The 24,155-nt window shown below is 46.2% G+C and overlaps 1 protein-coding gene across 2 annotated transcripts in view; it reads right to left on the bottom strand.

Moving 5' to 3' along the window:
* Positions 1–22,871, bottom strand: part of MALT1 (MALT1 paracaspase) — a 75,212-nt gene extending 52,341 nt beyond the window's left edge. For both annotated transcript variants that reach the window (XM_074952408.1, XM_074952407.1), the window contains exons 1-4: positions 22,646–22,871; positions 18,907–19,073; positions 5,833–5,954; positions 3,938–4,088 (exon numbers count right to left, since the gene is read on the bottom strand). In XM_074952408.1, coding sequence (XP_074808509.1) covers positions 3,938–4,088; positions 5,833–5,954; positions 18,907–19,073; positions 22,646–22,806 — 601 coding nt within the window. In that variant the 5' untranslated portion in view covers positions 22,807–22,871. The remainder of the gene's footprint in view (positions 1–3,937; positions 4,089–5,832; positions 5,955–18,906; positions 19,074–22,645) is intronic.
* Positions 22,872–24,155: the final 1,284 nt, after the last annotated feature.

Here is a 24,155-nt window from a genome sequence, read left to right as displayed (position 1 = left end):
AATAAAAGTAGTAGGAGTGCAGCAAACATGCCAACCCAGGGCCACTGAGAGTTGCTGCCTCCTTCTTTGGGTTCATTATTTCTTATTTAAATTTAATCAGAGCCCAATGGATGGCACCTCAGTTGCTTAACTTAAGATACAGAAATGGTGCAAGGTTTGACCTTTCTACCCTCCGGTGGAGCAGGTTTAGAGGGATGGATGGAAAACATTTCTTAGGTAAAGTTGCAAGCGGAGGTTTTCAAAAAGGCCTAAGGAAATCAGGTGTCCAACTCCCATTAGGGATGTAAATAACATTTAAAAAAAGCAAACATTTAAAGTATTAAAATTGTACCATTTAAATATTTAACTGTTAGGCTCTGCTGCCTCCCCAGGTGCCAGGGATCTTGGCTGCTACCCCAGTGCCTAGAGACTCCACTCACTGCTGGGCCCATGCTTGAAGTCCTGGCTGCCGTCCCACGTGCCCAAAGTCCCAGCTCCCACCCTGGGGCTGGCGGCGGGCATGGGGCTGGTGGCGGGCAGGACCTGTGGCACGGGGGGAGGCGGCAGCCAGAACCCACGGCACAGGGGATGGGGGGCAGCCGGAGTTTAAATTTTAACCAGAATACCTTACCAATAAGACAGTTAATTGGTTAACATTTTACATCCCTAACTCCTATTAGCCTTTGAAAATGCCAGCTGGCAAGTATAAGGGCCACATACATACTGAGTAGTCACTATATAAGCACATGGTATTATATAAGGAAAGCTGAATAAAGATCCTACTGGATTCCAGCACCACAGCGCCTAGACTTCTTCCCAGCCCTGTAGGCTCAGTTTGTTGCCTCATTATATCTTACAATGTCTGGAAAACACTAAAGGCGCTAAAAGCTAGCCATCCCCCTCCTCTCACAGGCTTCTTGCTTTAGACACATATACGTCTGTTAAATAAAACTTCATTGTGACTTTAATTTCATCGGAGAGGGGGAAAGAGGAGAAGAGAATGTTAATTTTTTTTGCCAATGCGATACAGTGTATTGCTTTCTATTTGTATCTATCCAGGCTTTTAATAATTTCAATGACTATATCAATGTTTATTTGTAAGCTTTTTTATTTTTATCTATCTTAGTTTTCACAGTTCTGCAAAAGTTATGGGGTTTTAAGCATTTTTTCATCAATTTAAATGTCCATAGTTCCAGGAAATTGGGGGAGGTCAGATAATTATTTAATTACAGTAGACATTGAGATTCAAAAAGTTTAAGCTTTATAACCACTAAAAACCAATTTGTCAACATCAATTTCTCAACATCACATGTCAAAATATACAAAGTAAATATCCTTAAATCAAATTCTAAGTTCTCAAGTAGGATTCTTCTTACTTTGCCTCTATAAATTTGTTAACTTTTTTGTGTACAATGAAATCAATGCTTACAGACATTTACCGATAATCTAATCTCTCCATGCCTCTCTCTTGTATTATATATGTCATAAATATAAAGGGAAGGCTAATCACCTTTAAATCCCTCCTGGCCAGAGGAAAAAACCCTTTCACCTGTAAAGGGTTAAGAAGCTAAAGATAACCTCGCTGGCACCTGACCAAAATGACCAATGAGGAGACAAGAGACTTTCAAAGCTGCGGGGGAGGAAACAAAGTGTTCTCTCTGTCTGTGTGTTGCTTTTGTCAGGACCAGAGCAGGAATGCAGGTCAGAACTCCTGTAAAGAGTTAATAAGCAATTTAGTTAGAGATGCATTAGATTCTGTTTTGTTTAAATGGCTGATAAAATAAGTTGTGCTGAATGGAATGTATATTCCTGTTTTTGTGTCTTTTTGTAACTTAAGATTTTGCCTAGAGGGATTCTCTGTGTTTTGAATCTGATTACCCTGTACGGTATTTACCATCCTGATTTTACAGAGGTGATTCTTTTACTTTTTCTCCAATTAAAATTCTTCTTTTAAAAACCTGATTGCTTTTGCATTGTTCTTAAGATCCAAGGGTTTGGGTCTGTGTTCACCTATGCAAATTGGTGAGGATTTTTATCAAGCCTTTCCCAGGAAAGGGGGTGTAGGGTTTGGGAGGATTTTGGGGGGGAAAGACGTTTCCAAGCGGGCTCTTTCCCTATTATATATTTGTTAGGCTCTTGGTGGCGGCAGCAATAAAGTCCAGGGGCAAAAGGTAAAATAGTTTGTACCTTGGGGAAGTTTTAACCTAAGCTGGTAAAAATAAGCTTAGGGGGTTTTTCAGGTAGGTCCCCACATCTGTACCCTAGAGTTCAGAGTGGGGAAGGAACCTTGACTATATATATATATATATATATATATATATATATATATATATATCCATTGCCCTTTAATCGTCAGAACTTGTGTTACTTAGGTGAAACACTTGTGTTGTTTTTTTCTGGGTTTTTTTGCATGGGGGGCAGTTAGTTTCTCTCTGCAGTTTTACTAAATAGCCATGACCCAGTCCACGGTTTATGGGAGCCAATGTTACAATCAGGATGATTTAAGACTGTTAAAAAATAGCTGCACTTTTGGTGAAGTGGGAGAAGACAATTGTTCAGATAATATCAAATTGAGTAATTCTTTAATTTCAGATGTTAAAAAGGTCTCTGTTTTAGCATTAGTCCTTGCAACATTAGTAAAAGTTTGATCAGTGTTCCCTACACTCTTCTCCTGTCTGGAGTAACATTATAAGCAGAACACTCCTGTAGTTCAAAAAGCCTACAGCAAAGTACTGCCTATGAGTTGCATAATAAAGTAAAATAAATTCTCTCTTTACAGATTGAAGACGATTTGCTTGCTTTTTTAACTTTGCACATTTCACCTCATCAGTAGGCTCAGTGAAATGCCAAAACTTCCAAGCAAAGTCGTTAACAAACAGTAAAAATGTTGCTATTTGTTACAGATGAACAACTTTCATTACAAAAGTTCTACGGATTACCCTACCAAAATAACCACCAAAACCACACAGCCTCTGAAACTGGAAGCAATGAATGGTGTTAGCACAATAAGGCCTATGAAGTGGACTGCAAATAAAAGAAAGCCCGCACACTCTCCTCAACTTTGGTAGCAACTAAATGGATACAAGTGTGCAGATTTTAATCTTTGCATCTTAGTTTTCTCTTCCCCTTTATTTATTCCTTTCTTCCTGTATTCTTGTTTTCCACATTAACATTACATACTTTATACATGATTTTCCTACCACAGGTAAATGTGAACCATATCTGTGACTTACCTGAATATCTATCATTAGTATAACTAACTGTTTAGTTGTAAACTTACAAGAATTCTAGTCACACAGAAAACACTAACTCTTTATTTTACTCAGTTTATAAAATAGACAAACACTGGATGCAAAAAAATACTTGTCTACATTGTCACTTTTTTTTTTTTTTAAACTTACCACTCCACACATCGGTTTATATTCTCCTAAGTGCTGTGCGTTAGGACTAGTTCACAAGTTAATCTCCCTCTCAATTTCTCTACTGCTCTGGAGAGGGTGTAGAGACTGTTCTAGGTCTATATTTGGTGCAACACATGTCTGCTGATGTGCCAGCACACTATGCTGAAGCCTGGCAGGCACATTGGGAGGGATGGAGTCAAGGCTACACCTATTCTACCATTCCCACCTACTTTGGGGGGGCGGGGGGGGACACAATACATAGCAAGCTCTGCAGAACCCATTTTCCCTCCGTCTCTATATGCCATGATATGGGTAGCCAGCACAAGGCAGTGAGGCATAAAACACCCACTTCACTAACTTGTGTAATCATGAGTGCAGGGCCATAATCTGGGCTTTAGCTAATTAAGTCGTTACAGCAAGTCAAAGACACTTTCACAGCAGACTGAATTTGTCAGATGCGTATTTACTTTAAGCCTACTGAATTATGATCTGGTTCATCTTCCCCACCCCCAGATCCAAACAGAGGGGCCCCATTGTGAAAGGCATTTGCAACTCACCATAAGACACTCCCTGGAGATCACAAACGTCCAGTTGTGCCCACTGACTGAACACAAAGGAAGAATCGCTGTTCACTCGACAGATGTAAAACCCAGAATCATTTACACTCACTGGGTTAAAAATCAACTCTGGGGAAGTCCCATGTGGAACCTGTGTTACATATGAGCCACAGAAAACTTAACTTAGACTGACTGGTGCTGGTTTGGAGTAAACATTAGAATATTTGTTTCTAGCAAGGACAGTACTCCTGACTACTAGTGCAGCAAAAGACTATACATGAAAATAAATTTACCTTTAGCAGATAAGAATCAAAACTGTATAGTAAATAGTGCAATATTATACACATTTCAGTAACTTGGAGACAATCTCTATCTGGATCAAACTAATTTAACATGTTGCTTAAGGCCTAAAAGTGATCTAACACTAGATCTTAAAAATGGACTTTAATATCATTGCTAGTGTAAGAGTTCATCAATAGGCATTCCTCTTACAGGAAGATACACCTGGATAAGGGGTGGGGTGGGGGGCATTGGAGAAAAGTTGTGTTCCTTTTTAACTGCGGAATGCTACTCAGGCTATAGGAATATGGGGCGGGTGCAGGAATTTAAATTTGACCGCTTTTGGAGGGACATGTTAAGCACATGATGTTATGAGGAAAGACAGCACACCCTCGCCATAACAAACCCCTGGGGATCCAAGCCATTTGACCATTATAGCCAGAGGTTCATTATAGCAAAAGAGAGGACGGACACAGCAGGGACAGCAGAGCTCTTCCAGCAGGAGCTAATACCTCCTTCAGCCGCGGTGGTCCTGGGGCCAGAAGAACTCACTCTGTGACCCTGCTGATTATTGGAGGGGCCTGTGCCCCTGTTTTCCCCCATTTTGCACGCCCCTGGGAATAGGGCCATCCCTAGCTATTCTGGGGCCCTACGCAGCCCCCCTGCAGGGGGGGACAGGCCTCTGCGGGGGTGGGAGGGGCTGTCTTGGGGCACAGAGGGAACCACTCCCCAGCAGTCACTGGTGGCACGACTGGGGCTGGGTCCCTGCACTTCCCGCTGCCGGTGAGTGCAGGCCCAGCCCTGCTACACTCCTCAGCGGTGGGAAGAGGCGGGGCTGGGGCAGAGCAGGGCGGGGACTTTGGGGAAGGGGTGGAGTCAGGGCAGGGCTGGGGCAGGGGGCCTGGGAAAGAGGCGGGGCTGGGGCTGGACCAGCATGCAGCTGCGCAGGGCATCAGGAAATTTGGTGCCCCAAGTTTCCTGGTGCCCTACACAGCTGTGTACTTTGCATATAGGTAAGGATGGCCCTGCTTGGGAATATCAACTCAGACCCACTTCAACAATCTATTTTATTGGTCCTATTTGTGACATGCTCACTTTAAGCCTTCAGCCCTTCAGTTCTAGGTGACCAGTTCCAACATGCTCTAGTGCTATAGCAACTGGAAGTTGTTACATTCCAACAGAGATTGAATGGACTGAGGTAAATGAGTTGGTGGTCTCAGTCCAGTTCTCAATGGGCAGATGTCCTCTCACATTTCCAGTTGGTGCCATTCTTGCAGGATCACAGAATCCATTGGTCAAGCTGGACCTGTAGACTGGACTATTCTCTAGACACTGTCGCAGACAGTTGAACCACATGACATCTGAAGGGTGATGTGGGAAAACTTTAATGAACATAACCTGTGCTGTACTACTTCTGTGACAAGAGTACTGAGGGTTCTGCTCTTTCGGGTTGCCAATCTGGAAAGTTTCACCATAAATGTTCTTAAAAATATCTGTGAGCCAGTTGGGGAATAGGGAAGATGAACTCCAGTTTTTTGTAAGGATTTATATTCTGTAGACTGACTTTACCCAATACTTCCATCGAGTCCTTGAGATTTCCTATATTTGGTTATTACCTCTTTTTTCTGTTTGAACCACTGATAATGCAGAAATGGATATCCAGTTGCCCAACAACATAGTTTGACCGTTTGTCCAGATAATACTGACTTAGGGTCTGGCTGTACAACAATCTTTATACCTTAAAAAAAAAAAAAAAAAAGGAGAAGTTAAGACATTGCAACAAGATTGAACTTGCTTCCATTTGTCTTTTGTAAGTTAAATATTGTTATACGATTAGTACTGCGCTGCTGAATTTTTGCAGTTTACCTACTGCATGTACTTTACAATTGTCTGAAGTGATGAAGATTAGTTGTAAGTGGCACGTTGATGATTAAATAAGATTTATTTAATATTAAAAATTGTTACCTTATTTAACATTTTTACTGCCACAATTTTAACAAACTTGTGGTTGGGAGTCTGTTGCCAGAGAAAGGATTTAACTTTTTGTACATTAGGCAAGTTCTTTTAAAATGTGTATTAAATACAAAGGAATTCACAAATTACACTTACACCCACTTTAAGGCCCCAATACACTGCCTCAGTGCAGTACAGGGGACTCAGTATGAATGAGAATCAGGCCCTTTAAATGTTTTGTTCTGTTCTTAATATGTTACTGTCTGATCTCTCATTTATTTTATCGATGGTTGAATTTATCCAACAAAAATTATTTTAGTCAAAAAGGGACATTTCTAAACTGAATTTTCATGAAGACCTTTTCTCCCCAAATGGTTTTTGCATTTTTGACAAAAATTTTAAGTGTACATATATTCATTCACCTGTTGGCTTTTCAGTGTGTGTGGGCCTTTTCCCCCTATTTTGATTGATCGGTCTAGTCACACAGTGGGAATTTTTTCAAGATGAGGAAAGTAGACCTGAAGGAAGGTCCAGTGCTTAGGGCACTAGCCTAAGATTTGGGAGACCAGCGTTCAGTTTCCTGCTCTACCACAGACTTACTGTGATCTTGGGCAAGTCACTCAGGGGTTGTCTGTATGGGAAAATTGACCAGAACAGTTAGTATGGAATAAGCTAATCTGCAATAGCTTCCCATCTGGATACTCTTACTCCAACATAAGTGTCCAGTGGGGAGTTATTGTGGAAAAGCTATGACACTTTAAATTCACACTAACTTATCCTAAAATAACTTCCCCATGTAAACAAGCCCTCAGTCTCTGTCCCTCAGTTTCCCATCTGTAAAAATAGGGATAATAGCACTTTCCTACCTTACAGGAGTATTTGTGAATCACAGAAATGTAAGGCTGGAAGGGATCTCCATAAGTCACCAACTCCAGCCCCAGCATTGAGGCAGGACCAAGTAAACCTAGATCACCCTTGACAAGTGTTGTCTAACCTGTTTTTAAGAAACCTCTAATGATGGGTATTGCACAACTTCCCTTGGAAACCTACTCCAGAGCTTAACTAACCTTATAGTTAGAAAGTTTTTTTCCTAATATCTAACCTAAATCTCCCTTCTGCAGATTACTTCTTGATCTAGCTTCAGTGGATCTAAAAAACAATTGAGCCCTCTGTTCTTTGTAACAGCCCTTAACATATTTGAAAACGTATCAGGTTCCCACTCAGTGTTTTCTAAAGACTAAGTATATCCATTATTTTAATCTTTTCCTCATAGGTTAGGTTTTCTAACCCTTTTATCATTTTGGTTGCTCTCCTCTGGACTCTCGCCAGTTTGTCCACATCTTTCCTAAAGTGTGGCATCCAGAATTGGTCACAGGACTCCAGATGAGGCCTCACCAGTGCTGAGTAGAGCAGGACTATTAACTGCAATGTTTTACTTACACCACTTTTGTTAATACACCCCAGCACTATGTTACCCTTTTCACAACTGCATCACACTGTGATCCACTATAACCCCAGATCCTTTTCAGCAGTACTACCACCTAGCAGTTATTCTCCGTTTTGTAGCTGTGCACTTGATTTGTCCTTCCTAAGTTAAATACTTTGCACTTGTCTTTATTGAATTTAATCTTGTTGATTTCAGACCAATTCTCCAATTTGTCAAGGTCATTTTGAATTCTAATCCTTTCCTCTAAAGAGCTTGTGACCTCTCTCAACTTGGTGTCATCAGCAAATTTTCTGAGCACACTCTTCACTCCATTATCCAAGCCATTAATGAAAATGCTGAATAGTACCGGACCCCAGATGGACCCCTGCAGGATCTTAGTTTGACAGGAAACACTTAATAACTACTCTTTAAGCATGGTCTTTCAACCAGTGGCACATCCACTTTATAGTAATTTCATCTAGACCACATTTTCCTAGTTCCCTTATGAGACTGTTATGTGGGACTGTATCAAAAGCCTTACTAAAAATCAAGATATAATCACATTTACTGCTTCCTCCCATTCAGTAAACCAGTAACCTTGTCAAAAAAGGAACTTGGATTTGTTTGGTATGATTTGTTTTTGACAAATCTATGCTGGCTATTCCTTATAACTCTATTATCCTCTAGGGTCAGCAACCTATGGCACGCGTGCCAAAGACGGCATGCGAGCCGATTTTTAATGGCATGCTGCTGCCTGCCGGGTCCGCCGGCCCCGCTCAGCCCGCTGCCAAACCCAGGCCAGGACCCCGGCAGGCAGCAGCGTGCCATTAAAAATCCTGCCTGCCCCGGCTCGCTCGTCTTCTCCGCTGCCCCCACCCCAATCGGGGCAGGATGAAGAAGCTTGGTCCTGCTGGCTCCTGCTGCAGGGCAGGCAAGCTCCCCCCTCCCGAGCCTCTTCCCCCAGCGTGCTGGGTTCCTGCCCCTCCTCCTCTCCCTCCCTGCTGCCGATCAGCTGATGGTTCTTGCGAGGGAGGGGGAGAAGCGGAGCTGCAGCAAGCTCACCCCTCCGTGGAGGAGGCGGAGAAGAGGTGGGGACGGGGCCTTGGGGAAGGGGGGTGGAATCACATCCCAGCCCACACCCCAAGCCCTCTGCCCTGACCCCTGCACCCTCCTCACACATCCCCAGCCCCCAGCCCTGACTCCTGCACCCCCTCACATGCCCCCAGCCCTGACTCCTGCACCCCCCACACATACCCCCCCACACCCCATGTCCTGACTCTTGCACCCCCCACATTCCCACCCCCACCCCTCGCACCAAACAGGAGGTCCTGCACCTACCCCCCACATTCCCACCTGCACCCTTCGCACCAAATGGGAGCTGCCCAGGTAAGCACTCCACCCCCAAACCTCCTGCCCCAACCCTTTGCCCCCTCCCTCATTCTAGCTCCTGGCCAAACCCTACACCCCAAACCCCAGCCTGCTCCTTCACCCCCAGCCCTGTGCTCAGTGCACTCCCACCCTCAGCTCAGTGCAAAGAGAGGGGAAGAGAATGGGCTAGAACCAGGGAGAAGGTGGGTACCCACTCTATATGGGCAGGGCCGGGATCTCAGACCGGCAGCGGGCTGAGCGGGGCCGGCAGCCGGGACCCTGGCTGGCAGGACCCGGCGGACGGAACCCCAGACCGGCAGCGGGCTGAGCCGCTCAGCCCACTGCCGGTCTGGGGTCCCGGCCACCAGCCCTGCTCAGCCCGCTGCCGGTCTGGGGTTCTGGCTGCTGGCCCCTTGCCAGCCTGGGTCTTGGCTGCAGGCCCCGCTTAGCCTGGTGCCAGCCTAGGTGAACAGAACCCCAGGCCAGCAGCGGGCTGAGTGGGCTGGCGGCATAAGATCAGCATTTTAATTTAATTTTAAATGAAGATTCTTAAACATTTTGAAAACCTTGTTTACTTTACATATGACAATCATTTAGTTATATAATATATAGACTTATAGAGAGGAACCTTCTAAAAAAGGTTAAAATATATTACTGGCACCTGAAACCTTAAAGTGAATAAATGAAGATTCAGCACACCACTTCTGAAAGGTTGCCGACCTCTGCTCTAGGTGATTACAAGGTAGACACATTAAAGGTTTGTGAGACACTAAGATACAGCAGTGATGGGAACCTTATAATTTCTTAAGTAAATCATTTAATTTTCAAATGTAAATTTTGAAAAAGAATTTTTTTTAAAAAGTCAATACTTCTACAGAAAAACTGGAACAAACTCAAGCATTAAAAAAAAGAAAAGAAGTGTTCTAAATTTTCAAATATTTCTTTTAAATCAGCTCCAGTTATCACTAACATTTTAATATGTAAGAAAACCAAATTCTCTGAAAGATAGCATCTCCCATTCTGTGGAGATATTACAGTAACACTAGCAAATTCTGAGAAAACTGGTTTAAACATTCTTCAGAATTTAGTTTGTTTTCCTGTAAACGTTTACAATTTCACCTTGAAGTAAATATTTTAGCATAATACAATTACCCTCTTCTTATAATGAACATTTTTACCATGTAAAATTTTCACGCTACTTTGTAAGAGATTACAAATGGGTTTTACTGCTTCTTGAACTTCCTCTGAAAGATGAAATGCAGAAGTCAAAGTGTGGTTTTACCCTGAAAAGTGGCTAAAACGGCTGTGTCATGATTTCTGTTTGTCATCCTTCACTGATTTCTACATAGTTTACACGTAAAAAGACGATTTGACCCTAAGCGCCAGTTCTGTATAAACTCAACCTCAACATTGTACAAATTCAGACGGACTTGCCTAAGTTGCCATGGGAAAAGAACTCGAGGCAGCAAATTCCTCTGCCTGAGTTTCGACCAGTGTGACTCACTGAGGTTACGGAAGGCTGGGCAGTATGACTGCATGCAGTCTGCCAGTTGAGCCCTTGTCCTTCCTGGATAGGGAGCCGGTAAACCAAGGGGAGATTGGGAAAGAAATTTCTTCTTTGGATTTGGTCTGTTGATTTTACCACACAACTCCAGGAGACAGAATGGACAAATGAATGACACAGGGAAGGAAGGTATTGTTTGGATTTTTGTTATCCCAAAAGGGGAAGGTTCATATTTGTTTAGTTTAGCTGGGGGGAAACTGAGGCAGCAGGAAGGTAAGCCATTGTTGGAGGTACATGCAGCAATATTCTATACATGTGAAGATGATGGATAAACCTGTCTATCTTCTTGGGCATCACCACCAGTAAGAACATTCTGCCAGCAAAAGTCTGCCTTCAGTTATACCTGTGTAACTCCATTGCCTTCATTGCACAGCTGCATCGCTCTCAAAGATACTACCCTATAGCATTAATAGTGAACACGTTATTCAGACGACGTGTACGTTCAGGAAAAATTTGCTTAGGATGAAACTAAGCTTAGAAAGAAAAGTCTCTAGCAATACCCATAATAATTAACATAAAGACAGCTACTCAATTGTGACATTAAATGACCCAGCCACCAATTTTAAAGAAAGAAGCATACACAACATTCAAGTAAATTTGTGCAATCAATCTTGCTTGGATCATCAGATCAAACTGAGGGTATTACCAGTACATTTTGACCTAAAGTTCAGGGCCAATCTGAGTTTCTAAGAGTAAAAACCTGGATAATTATCAGGAGTTATTTTTCTTTAAAAACACAACAAAATAACCCAACCCAGGAAAATTCTACCATTTATAAAAGCTGTTAGTTAGATTCAGTCTTAACACATGCTTGGTCTTTATCAAAACCTTGGGGTCTGAATTATCAGGGTCACTCTAAGCCAGCCAAATAACCCATAGTTAAACAAGATAGATGAGGTTACACCTTTTTGATGGATTGTAGTGTCCTCACTCTAGAACAACCTACATATTGTCGTAGGCTGGCCTATCAGCAGAGCTCTGAGTGGGTCCTGGAAGGTCATACCAATTTGGGTGTCCTACTGAGTTACCAACATAGGGATGCATTCACTCTGGCTTCATGTCCCCTGTCTGACTCAGGTCCAACGCCACCACTGATAGGATGTGATTTACAGCCATGAGATGCAATAGGGATCAGGTTGCTAAAGCTGTAACTGCTCTTCCCAGCCTCTGAGAGCTTGTCTTCACTGCATACTTAGCTCCAGTGTTGCCCCATTTTGACTTGTGTACACACCCAACATCCCTGCTTTAAGGCCTGGTCTACACAGTTTTGCCAGCACAGATGTGGGCTAGGAACGGGGGGAACACAACAACCCACACACTTCAGCCAGCTGCACTAGCAAAACCCCAGTGTAGATGCAACTATGCTGACAGAACAGTGCTTCTGACAACACAGCTAATGTCATTGGGGCGAAGGTGTAGCTATGTCAGCAGATGAAGTCCTTCCAGCTTATGCCACATCTCCACTAGCGGGGTCTGCCGGAACTGCTGTGCTGGCATAGTCATACCAGCAAGGGATCTGTAGTGTGAACCAGTGATTCTCAACCTTTCCAGACTACTGTACCCCTTTCAGGAGTCTGATTTGTCTTTCATACCCCAAGTTTCACCTCACTTAAAAACTACTTGCTTACAAAATCAGACATATAAAGTGTGCCAGCACACTATTACTGAAAAATTGCTTACTTTCTCATTTGGTCTCTATGAAATTTTAGTTTGTATTGACTTTGCTAGTACTTTTTATGTAGCCTTTTGTAAAGCTAGGCAAATATCTAAATGAGTTGATGTACCCCCTGGAAGGCCTCTGTGTACCCCTAGTTGAGAACCAATGGTCTGAATGTGGTGGTGAGTTTAACCTGATTTGGCTGGCCCAAGAAGAGAGACAGGTGAAAGCTCAAGTGAGCACAGCTCCTGAGCTGCTCACATGACCACTCTGAAGAGTGGATACTTGCTAGCAGCACTTGAGTGCCATTAGTCCTCCTGTGACTTCCCACGATTCCCCCTGCGGGCCCAGAAAGAACAGACATGTTCTCACACATTACACTGCAGAACAATTCATAGTGCAGCTCAGATTACTGCAGCGCTGAGACCCATTGGATATGTCCCCAGAAGTCTTAGTGCCACCCACAAGTAAGTGCAGTGCTATTGAGGACACAGCAACTCAAGTGTTATTTTGCAGAGCAGCCACTCTCACTTGAGCTAGGTTAACTCGAGAGCTGTAACTCTAACGTACGTAACTTGAGTTCTCACTTTAGTGAAGACATACCCTGTCTGAGACGAATGCAGGACTGGCTGAGAACAGTATATCAGAATCACCTAGATGACATGGCTGCAAAAGACTAATGATGGCTTTGTTAAAATAAATTGTATTAAGGTTTTATGTGATAAAGGAAGCTGATGAACAGTTGTCACCCTATCCAAAGAGTCCCCCTTAGTCATTTATCAAGTTGTCCATATCTGACATCTTTTGGGACAGGATAAGACAACTTTTCTTTATTGCTTATTAGTCCCAATACTAGGAATAGCCTCTTGATCTTGTCCACTACAAAAAAGGATCTCAGTCATCATCAGGGGAAATCCCAAAGGGACATGGTACCCTTGCAAACTGAGCAGCACCCAAATTAATCTCTGGCAAAGCATTTAAAGTGGTGTGGTTGTATATTCAGTTCATGTCCACCACTGGCAATCTTGTCATGCCAACTAAGCTTTTGACACCTACGATCATCACCTGCGTAGCAGCATTCCTTGGAACACACACACTTTGGAATTTGTTGATCTTCCATTTAAATAACATGTCCCTACCAAGAAAGCCACTGAAACCAAATCAGTGCTGACAGACGTGGTTGCTAGCTTTGGCTTGGAACATCCCCATTTCTAATCTTGTCCTGCCACTCAATATAAAGCAGTGGACAAAGACATAAATCAAAAACATCTATCAGATGTTCTTCCAGCTTTCCTCATCACCCATATTTCACTGCCATAAAACAGAGTTGGTGTAACTGTGGTTCTACAGACCCAAAGCTTTGCAGCAAGCTTGACGTCACAACGTCTCAGAGGCCACTGAAGGGCCTGAAACACAGCAGCAGCTGCTGCTATACAAGCATCTATATCTTTCAAGCATCCTCCAGCACTATCTATGACACTGCGCCCAAATATCTGACAGCTGCCACCTGCGCGATGTTCTGTCCAGAAAGGTTAATATTGAGCTGGTTGTAATATGGAGGAGACTGCCTGATAATGGCCAGGTACTTAGTTTTATCTGGATTAATAACCAAACCAATGCATGCTGCTTCTTGCCTGACCAGACTGGCCGTAAACTGCGGCAATTTACCAAACTTAGTCAACAAGACAAGGTCATTGGTGTATTCAAGATCTCAAAGCAAACTGCCTCCTCAAAACTTATCCATCAATTGATCAACACTAATATTGAACAGTGATGATGACAAAACAAAGCCTTGCCACGCTCCCATGGGGATAGGAAACCCAACTGATTCAAATGCAGCTTTCTGTTCCATTATAAAGCTCTTCTATCAATGAAGTTATCTTCCCAGGAACGCTTTTAGAATATCTACGCAGCAATAAAAAACCTGTGGCACTAAGGCTCAGAGGCCAGGCTGTGGGGCTAAAATATACAATGCAGATGTTTGGGCTCAAGCTGGAACCCAGGCTCTGAGACCTGCCCCCCTTCATGGGGTTTCAGAGCCCAGGCTCCAACCCAAGCCTAAACATTTACAACACTGCAATTTTTAGCCCTGCAGCCTGAGACAGCTGACCAAGGCCAGCCACAGCCATGCTGTGGGTCTTTTATTGCACTGCAAATGTACCTCAAGTCTAATTAGATCCCAAAGAGATCTCCTGGACATTACAAACAGACCCAGCTTCTTTGCGTCCTGCTCAAAGGAGGCACAATATCAAAGGAAGTACTGGTCCTAGACCATAGGAAGGTCTAATTCCAACAAGCAAATAGCTTACTAAATTGCCTGATTGTTATCTTAAGTGCATATCCCTAACAAGATAGAGCACATTAAGATTTCAATTCTTGTCTGCACATGACTGCACATTTTATGACCTACAGCAAGTAATCTAGAGAAAGGAATGTATGGACCATCTTATTTTCTTTATCATCCTCCTCCTCAGGCAGGCACTCTCATTCCTTACACACACAATGAACTGTTTCTCTAGGTACTGCAAAAAGAAAAAGGAGTACTTGTGGCACCTTAGAGACTAACCAATTTATTTGAGCATAAGCTTTCGTGAGCTACAGCTCACTTTATCGGATGCATGAAGTGAGCTGTAGCTCACGAAAGCTTATGCTCAAATAAATTGGTTAGTCTCTAAGGTGCCACAAGTACTCCTTTTCTTTTTGTGGATACAGACTAACACGGCTGGTACTCTGCAACTTCTCCAGGTACTGTTATTGCTGAGCATGACCAGATTGTTTATGTTCCCACAATCATAACCAAGGGGATGAGATTTCTACTCCTTCCTTCCTTGTGCACCCAAAACAAAAGCAAAACCCCCCATGTTTTCACCTTTTCATTACTTTACACTTCACTAAGACCAGGTCTACATTTGCTGCTATAGCTATAGTGGCAAAAGCACTTTATGTTGCTATAACTACACTTTAGAATCATAGGGTTAGAAGGGGCTGCAAGAGTCATCTAGTCAGCCCCTTGCCAAGATGCAGGATTTATTGCACCTACACCATCCAAGACATCTTTTTGAAAACCTCCAGTGAAGAAGCTTCCACAACCTCCCGAGGCAGTCTGTTCCATTGTCCTACTGTTCTTACACTTAGGAAGTTTTTCCTGAGATTTTATCTAAATCTGCTATGCTGTAGTTTGAACCCATTACTTCTTGTCCTGCTCTCTGTGGCAAAAGAGAACAACTTTTCTCCATCTTTTTTATGGCAGCCTTTCAAGTATCTGAAGACCACTATCATATCCCCCTTAATCTCCTCCTTTGCTTATATGGCTTGCATTTCATCCCTTTAATCATCTTTGTCGCCGGCCCCTGGATCCTTTCCAGTTTCTCTAAATCCTTTCTATACACTGGTGACCAACATTGGACACCGTACTCCAGCTGAGGCCTAATCAGTGCAGAGTAGGGCTGTACTATCACCTCCCATGCTATGCGTCTGTTAATGCAACCTAAAATTGCATTTGCTTTTTTTGCAATAGCATTATGTTGCTGACTGATGTTGAGGTTGTGATCCACCACAACTCCCAGATCCTTCTCAACAGTTCTGCTCCCAAGTTTTCCCCCATTCTGTATTTGTGCATTTGGTTTTTCTTCCCTAAGTATAGCACCTTACATTTGTCTTTGTTGGATTTCATTTTGTCATCTATAGCCCAGTTCTGCAATTTATTAAGATCCCTCTGAATTTTAGCTCTATTGTCCAAAGTATTGGCAAATCGCCCCCCAGCTTTGTGTCATCTGCAAACTTGATCAGTATGCTCTCTATACCTCCATCCAGGTAATTAATAAAGGTGTTAAACAACACTGGGCCCAAAATAGATCCCTGTGGAACCCCACTTGAGACCTCCCTCCAATCTGACATCATTCCATTAATAGTTATTCTTTGTCTGTGGTTGTTTAACCAATTATGTACTCACTTAATGGTATTTCTGTCGAGCCCACATTTCTCCACTTACACTAGGGATTTTCTCAGTATAGAAATGTTGCCCCATCTCCCCAAATCACTTCCATACCTGACACTGCTATACTTGCAAAAGTCTTGAGTGTAGACCTGGCCTTAATATGTTCACGCAGATACACTTTCATTTAGACGGTCACAAAAGTTCATTATACCTTTGAATTCTTCACATTACCCTCCTTTTACACAAAGCAACACATTGCAGTTCTAATACCGATCTTGGCGAAAGCAATAATTCAACTGTAAAAAGTAGGCACAGTGAGTCTAAAACACCACACAGCTATTCCCACATAGCTGATTTAAGAAACAGAACAGGATAACTAATTATCTAGATTAATTTCTCCTAAAACAACAATTCCTATATGAATTCTTCCCAGATTTAAGGCCTCAAACTATAAAAACTAATGTTAGGGGGCCAATTTATATAACAAAACAGAATTTGGCCTGGTGTTTTTGGAATACATTATAGGTAGTAATGAAAACACATTTATTCTCAAAAATTAGGGACAAGGAGTACAAAACTCACCTATGATTCTGACTGTTGCTCTTGTACATAACATTAACTTTTTCTGTTTGTGAAATCTCATTAATTACTATCTAGAATTCAAAACCAGATAGCATCAAAACGCAGTAGGACTAGATTCAGCAAGATGACTGCTCAGTTGTGGTCTCTCTCATAGATTTACTATTTTAACACACAGGAATTCTGTTGAAATGTATAATTTGCATAGCATCTAGAAATCCAAATTAAGGATCAGCACCCCATTTTGTTAGCCTTGTTTCATGTAATAAAGGACAGCTGCAAACAATGAGTGCTCCGACCTCAGTAATAAGTTTGCTCAGGTTATGTCTACACTTCAGCAGCACAGCTACCGCATGGCAGCCATGCTGCTGTAGTGCCGTAGTTTAGATGCTTCCTACATCAACGGAAGGGGTTTTTCCATCAGTGCAGTTAATCCACCTCTCCGAAAGGCAATAGCTAGGTTGAGAGGAGTCTTAGGCCATGCCTACACTATGGGCACAGGCCCGCCGATAGCAATTCTGGGCCCCAGGGCCAGGGCAGAAGTGAGGAATCCATCACTTCTGGGACCGCCTGTCACTTCCGGGACTGACTGAGCTGGCCAATCATGCCAGCCCACAGGACCCCCCAAAGCGCAGGGCCCAGTGTGGTCAGGAGCGCCTAGGAGCCCTCTGGCCAGGGGTGAAAGTAAGTTAAAGGACATAACGGTATGCCGGAGTCCTGAGCAGGGGGCGTGCTCTCAACCGGAAGAGGCACGGCTTTGAATCCCTAGGCCCTTTAAATCACCCCCAAGCTACCAGCTGCAGAGGCAGCTGGGAGCCCTGGGGGTCGGGGGCGATTTAAAGGGCCCAGGGCTCCAGCTGCTGCTATGGCAATGGAGCCCCGGGCCCTTTAAGTCACCGAGGAGCTCTGGGGACTCCTGGCTGTCACTGCTTTCCCGGGGCTCTGGACTCTGGCAGAGCTTTAAAGGGCCTGGGTCTCCGCTGTGGTAGTGGCTGCCGGAGCCCCGAGCCCTTTAAATCCCTGCCTGAGCTCTGCTGCCCGAGCCTGGGGTAGCGGCGGCTGGGCTCCGTCAGGGATTTAAAGGGCTCGGGGCTCCAGCCGCCGCTATTGCCTCGGCCCTTTAAATCCCCGCCAGAGTCCCGCCATCACTACCCCAGGGCTCGGGCAGCAGGGCTCAGGCAGGGATTTAAAGGGCCCCAAGGCGGTAGCGTGGGCTGGAGCCCTGGGACTCTTTAAATCCTTGCCAGAGCCCCGCCACTGCTACCCCAGGGCTTTAAATTGCCATCTGGGAAAGCCGGTCCCGGTATGGCGCACCGGCTCTTGCTGATACACCGTACCGGGCCTTCCGGCTTACTTTCACCTCTGCCTGAGGCCCACTCTGGCAATTTAAAAGGGCCCAGGGCTCCCAGCTGCCGCTACCGCAGCAGCAGCTGGGGGCCCCTGGGCCTTTTTAAATTGCCTGGGTCTGTGGGGAATTGCCCCCTTTGCTCCCCCACTGTCAGCAGGCCTGTATGGGCACTATGCCACTATAGCATAGACGTTTCCTACATCGACAAAAAAGTTTTTCCATTGATATGGGTAATCCACCTTCCCAAGCAGCAGTTTGGTTGACTGAAGAATTTTTCCATTGACCTAGCCAGGTCCACAATGGTGGGGTTACGTCGGCTTAACTAAGGCACTCAGGAGTGTGAATTTTTCACACTACTGAGCAATCCAGTTAGGTCAATCCAAATTTTAAGCGTAGACCAATGACAGTTCTGTTGATTCATAAGACAGAAAAGAATCCACTTTTCCAGACTCCTGTGTGGTCCTGGCTGCAGGGCTTACAGTAGGAAAAACAAAACAAACAAAAACCTTACTTTTTAAATAATTAAGCAAGCAAACCATCTACCTTCCCTCCCAAATATACCTATTGTCTTCATAACAGACTCTTCTGTTCTGCCCATCTGTTCCTAACAGTTCATCTATTCTGGATTCTTAAAAAAATAAAATAAAATAAATAAAAAAACAACACACCACACACCTCAATACTTCTGTATAAATAAAAAAAAACGACATTGATTATGGAAGTTTTTTCAGTTTCCAAATTGGAAGTGTAGTATTGCTAGCTTTTACCTATAAATTCTTCTACCCACTACAGGACCCTTCCCCCAGTGAGTTTCCAGCATAATGCATATAAATGGTGAATTTAAGAACGAAAATTAACCTGGAGGACTGAGACACTGAAGAGCCTCTGTGTGTTCCAGGGCCTGTAAGAATTCCATCAGTTCCACCACAGTGCAACCCCTTTCACCCATTAGTCTCAGGAGACTCCAACTGGGGCTTCCGTCTGGCTCCAGTACTTTGAGAGAACATTGTTCCAACTCCAGAGAACTGCAAAAATTAAAATAAAAGAAATATGTTAAGTGCATTTGTGTGTATGCCAGCTGATCAATTTAAAAATCGAGAAAGAGAAACCTGATCTCTGTGCAATACTCATACCTAATTTTGCCCCGATGAGATTGCCTTGTACGGAAATATTGATAAAACTGAATATGTGAAAGTAAATATTCATTTTTGCAGGGGAAATTACTGACAGGAATCTGGTTCATTACTACAAATACAAGATCTTCCTGTTGTACACTTCTGACTCCCATTAAGCAGTGGATTTTCATATATGAATCTAGCAGAGATTATTCCACTAATGTGAGGTATGTTCCCAGTTCTATATTTTATTGTTTCCTGGAAGTATTTAAAGTATCTTACACATATGCAGCATCTCAACTCAAGAGGATTTCAAAATACATGACAACTGTATACAAATCATACACAGCCACTTTAATTAAGCTGCCTGGAATGAAGGTGAACTGCATGCCACACAAAGAGTATTTGTGTGTGGAACAATTCTAGCCAATACAGTGGGCAGACTCCTCCACTTGTAGGCAGGACTTCACTTTTCATGATCTCCTCTGAAAAACCAAATACCTGTGCAAAAACCTTTCCATTTACGGTGTGCCGACTTCAGAAGCAATAAACAATGAGTCACCAATGGCAGGATTTAAACTGTGGTTCCAGGAAGACACTATTTCAGATATGATGCTTTCATCACTGATGTACTGCTATAGTTTAAGAAAGATTAAATATTAGACATTTGCCTAGTGGGTCTTGCCCACATGCTCAAGGTCTAACTGATCACTACATTTGGGTCAGATTGGCTGAGACCCTGGGGTGGGATAGTTGTGGTTTGAGCATTGGCCTGCTAAACCCAGGGTTGTGAGTTCAATCCTTGAGGGTGCCGTTTAGTTGATCTGGAGCAAAAAATGGGGATTGGTCCTGCTTTGAGCAGGGGGTTGGACTAGATGATCTCCTGAGGTCCCTTCCAACCCTGATATTCTGTGATTTCACCTTCCTCTGCAGCATGGGTTACTTACAAGTTTAAACTAGTGCAAATGGTGAATTCTCTGTAACTTTAAGTCTTTAAACCATGATTTGAGGACTTCGGTAACTCAACCAGAGGTTAGGGGCCTTCTGTGGCCTGCAATGTGCAGGAGGTCAGACTAGATGGTCCCTTCTGACCTTAAAGTCTATGAATGTATTTACACTTCATTGTCAATCTGTAATTGCAGACGTAGAGATCCATGCATTAAAACTTCAGTCTTAAGCGTTCACAGCCACTTCTAATAACCTTTTCTGGATAGTCTCAAAATGTGAAGAATTAGGAGAGGATCAAAGTTATGGAAATATATGAAGTCATATGTCACCACAAGAAACATTTGTTTAGAACCCCTTTATTTAATTACCATGTACTTGCTACAGATTAATTGATAAGGTGGTGATGGGAAAGGGTTTTTAGACTCTTGAGAAAAAGGGACACTAACATAACCCAAGATCCAATAAACTTCAGCAGCAGACAAGTGTGAAGACATCCTGGCAGGAAGACTACAAAGCAGACCAATTTGTACCAGTATATTTTCTCCCTTGCAACAATTTTCATGTTTGTCTTCCTGTTTGCTCTGTAAGAACATGGGATATGCCTCTTAAAACTGTAGGATTACTTAGTCTGCACAGCAGTTACATCACTAAACTTCTTCACCAAACTACAAAGGGTGCCAGCCAAAAGAATAATTCACCTACCTTACAGAATAAGAACAGTGGGCATTTTAGCCACAAGAATGAAACCAATAAGACAGTGCATCTCATCACAACAGATCATCACCACACGTTGCATACACCAAATCTGTCACTCACGTGGTCCGCTTGCCCCAAGTGGCTTATGTCTCTGTGTCAAGCCTTGCATGGATCCTTAAGTTGTTCCCTGTAGTAGCTACCCACCCCTGCACTCAGCTAGGAACCTACTGAGAATCTGCACCTGTCACTGCTGAAGCACCCCAAGTGTGCATGCCAGGCACTCCTTGCCCAAGCATTCACCAGAGCATGCTGTGGCTTCCTCGCTACATGTTCCAAAGTCTCTTCCCTGAGGTGACATTGCCCCAGCAGCAACTCTCCCACTGTTTGTGCTAGGGCCCCCATCCACACCCTCACCTGCCCCTGCAGGGCTCTCCCACTGCCTGTGTCAGGACCCCCAACCACACCCTCACCTGAACCCCCAGGGTTCTCTATTCCCTGTGCCAGGACCCCCAGCCACACCCTCACCTGCCCCCCCAGGGCTCTCTTCTCCCTGTGCCAGGCTCCCCACTCGCACCCTCACCTGCCCCCCCAGGGCTCTCCTCTCCCTGTGCCAGGCTCCCCAGCCGCACCCTCACCTGCCCCTCCCCCAGGGCTCTCCTCTCCCTGTGCCAGGCTCCCCAGCCGCACCCTCACCTGCCCCTCCCCCAGGGCTCTCCTCTCCCTGTGCCAGGACCCCCAGCCGCACCCTCACCTGCCCCTTCCCCAGGGCTCTCCCCTCCCTGTGCCAGGCTCCTCAGCCGCACCCTCACTTGCCCCTCCCCCAGGGCTCTCCCCTCCCTGTGCCAGGACCCCCAGCCACACCCTCACCTGCCACCCCAGGGCTCTCCCCTCCCTGTGCCAGGCTCCCCAGCCGCACCCTCACCTGCCCCCCCAGGGCTCTCCTCTCCCTGTGCCAGGCTCCCCAGCCGCACCCTCACCTGCCCCGCCAGGGCTCTCCTCTCCCTGTGCCAGGCTCCCCAGCCGCACCCTCACCTGCCCCTTCCCCAGGGCTCTCCTCTCCCTGTGCCAGGCTCCCCAGCCGCACCCTCACCTGCCCCTTCCCCAGGGCTCTCCTCTCCCTGTGCCAGGCTCCCCAGCCGCACCCTCACCTGTCCCTTCCCCAGGGCTCTCCCCTCCCTGTGCCAGGCTCCCCAGCCGCACCCTCACCTGCCCCTTCCCCAGGGCTCTCCCCTCCCTGTGCCAGGCTCCCCAGCCGCACCCTCACCTGCCCCTTCCCCAGGGCTCTCCCCTCCCTGTGCCAGGCTCCCCAGCCGCACCCTCACCTGCCCCTTCCCCAGGGCTCTCCCCTCCCTTTGCCAGGACCCCCAGCCACACCCTCACCTGCCCCCCCCAGGGCTCTCCTCTCCCTGTGCCAGGACCCCCAGCCGCACCCTCACCAGCCCCTTCCCCAGGGCTCTCCTCTCCCTGTGCCAGGACCCCCAGCCGCACCCTCACCTGCCCCTTCCCCAGGGCTCTCCCCTCCCTGTGCCAGGACCCCCAGCCGCACCCTCACCTGCCCCCCCAGGGCTCTCCCCTCCCTGTGCCAGACCCCCAGCCGCACCCTCACCTGCCTCCCAGGGCTCTCCCCTCCCTGTGCCAGGACCCCCAGCCACCCTCACTTGCGCCCTGTGCCAGGCTCCCGCCGGCTGCTCGTTTCACCTGAGCCTGCCCCAGTGCCTCTCCCCCGCCCGGCGCCAGACCCTCTGTCCCGACTCGCCCGGGCTCCTGCGCGCCAGGCACCCCACCGCTCCTGCCCCCCGCCTGCCGTTGCCTCGGCGCCCCCCGGGGGCTGCGCTCACCTGAGCTTCACCCTGCCGTGGCTCCCGGCTCTCTGCGCCAAGTCTCTCCAGCCCCTGCCCGGAGCTGCGCGGTCCAGCACGCCACTGAGCCGCCGGAGCAGCGGCTCCCTGAGCAGGTTAATGGGCAGCGACCCCAGCGGGGCCAAGGGCGAGACCGACATCGCGGGGAGCAGACACCCCTGCGAGCGGCCCCGCGAGCGCTTTGAACCTCCCCCGCGCCTCAGGCTCCGGGAACGGGGCGGAGGCGGCGCCTGCACCCGGAAGGAGCGAGCCGGGGATTCCCGCCCCAGCAACCACCCGCTGGGCGAGCAGGGAGCTGCTGGGTCTCGTCTGTCCTCGCCCCCTCCCTCGCCCTGCGGTGCCAGCCCCGCCCGACCGCCGCGACGCCCCGTTTCCTGGGCCAGCCCCTCTCCTCACTTCAACCTGCCCGGGCTGAGGCTCCTCTTTACTCTGTCAGCCCCTTCGGCTCTGTGCCCCAGCCTCTGGTTCCCCCAGACATGCCTGTGCCAGCCCTTCCAAGAGTCTGATCCTACCGGGCTTTCCCCCCCGTGCCTCCCCCCGCTTCATCTCACCTCAGCTTGACCCTGCTATTCTCTCCACTCACTATGCCAGCCCTCATCTCCCTTTCCCTGCATGACTACCTAGTCTCTGTGCCTGCCCCCCAGAGCCCCTTATGGAGATCCTCTCCCAGCTCCCCACAGCCCTTCCCTCAGTCTAACCATGCCATGACTGCCCCACTCTTTCAATTTGTCCTGGCCTGTCCCTTGCTAAAGCATCACTCTGCTATGGGTCACCCACAACCACTCACCTCAGTTCAGCCAGACCCTGGAATGGCTCCCCACTCCCTGTACCAGTCCAGTTCACCTCAGCCTGATCCTGCCATGGGGCCTGCTCACCGCCCCATGTCCCAACTCCTCTCAGTACTACCCAGGCCACCAAGTTGCTAAATTGTTGTAGTAGCTAATTAGTAGTCAGAGACACCCTCCTCTTATCCTCCCCCCTCCCCGCATGGAGTATGGATCATTAGGCTAATAGTTTGGAAGGACGGGCATCCCCTCAGGCTAAGCTCCAGGGAGAGCTTTGAAATGCCCATACACTACCAACAGGGAACAACAGTGCCTATGTCTGGGTGAAACATACATAAATATGTTCCTCTTTGGAACCTGAAGGGGAGTTCCAAAGAGGATGAAGCTTGGCTGTTCTCAGTGGTGGCAGATGGCAGAACAAGAAGCAATGGTCTTAAGTTGCAGTGGGGGAGGTCTAGGTTGGATTTTAGGAAACACTATTTCACTAGGAGGGTGGTGGACCACTGGAATGGGTTACCTAGTGAGGTGGTGGAATCTCCATCCGTAGAGGTTTTTAAGGCCCAGCTTGACAAAGCCCTGGCTGGGATGATTTAGTTGGTGTTGGTCCTGCTTTGAGCAGGGGATTGAACTAGATGACCTCCTGAGGTCTCTTCCAACCCTAATATTCTATGATTCTATAATTTGGAAGTTTTTTTTTTCTAGAA

This window comes from Natator depressus, chromosome 5, assembly GCF_965152275.1.
Source record: "Natator depressus isolate rNatDep1 chromosome 5, rNatDep2.hap1, whole genome shotgun sequence".
Lineage (NCBI taxonomy): Eukaryota > Metazoa > Chordata > Testudines > Cheloniidae > Natator > Natator depressus.
This window is presented reverse-complemented; position numbering and strand designations above follow the sequence as displayed.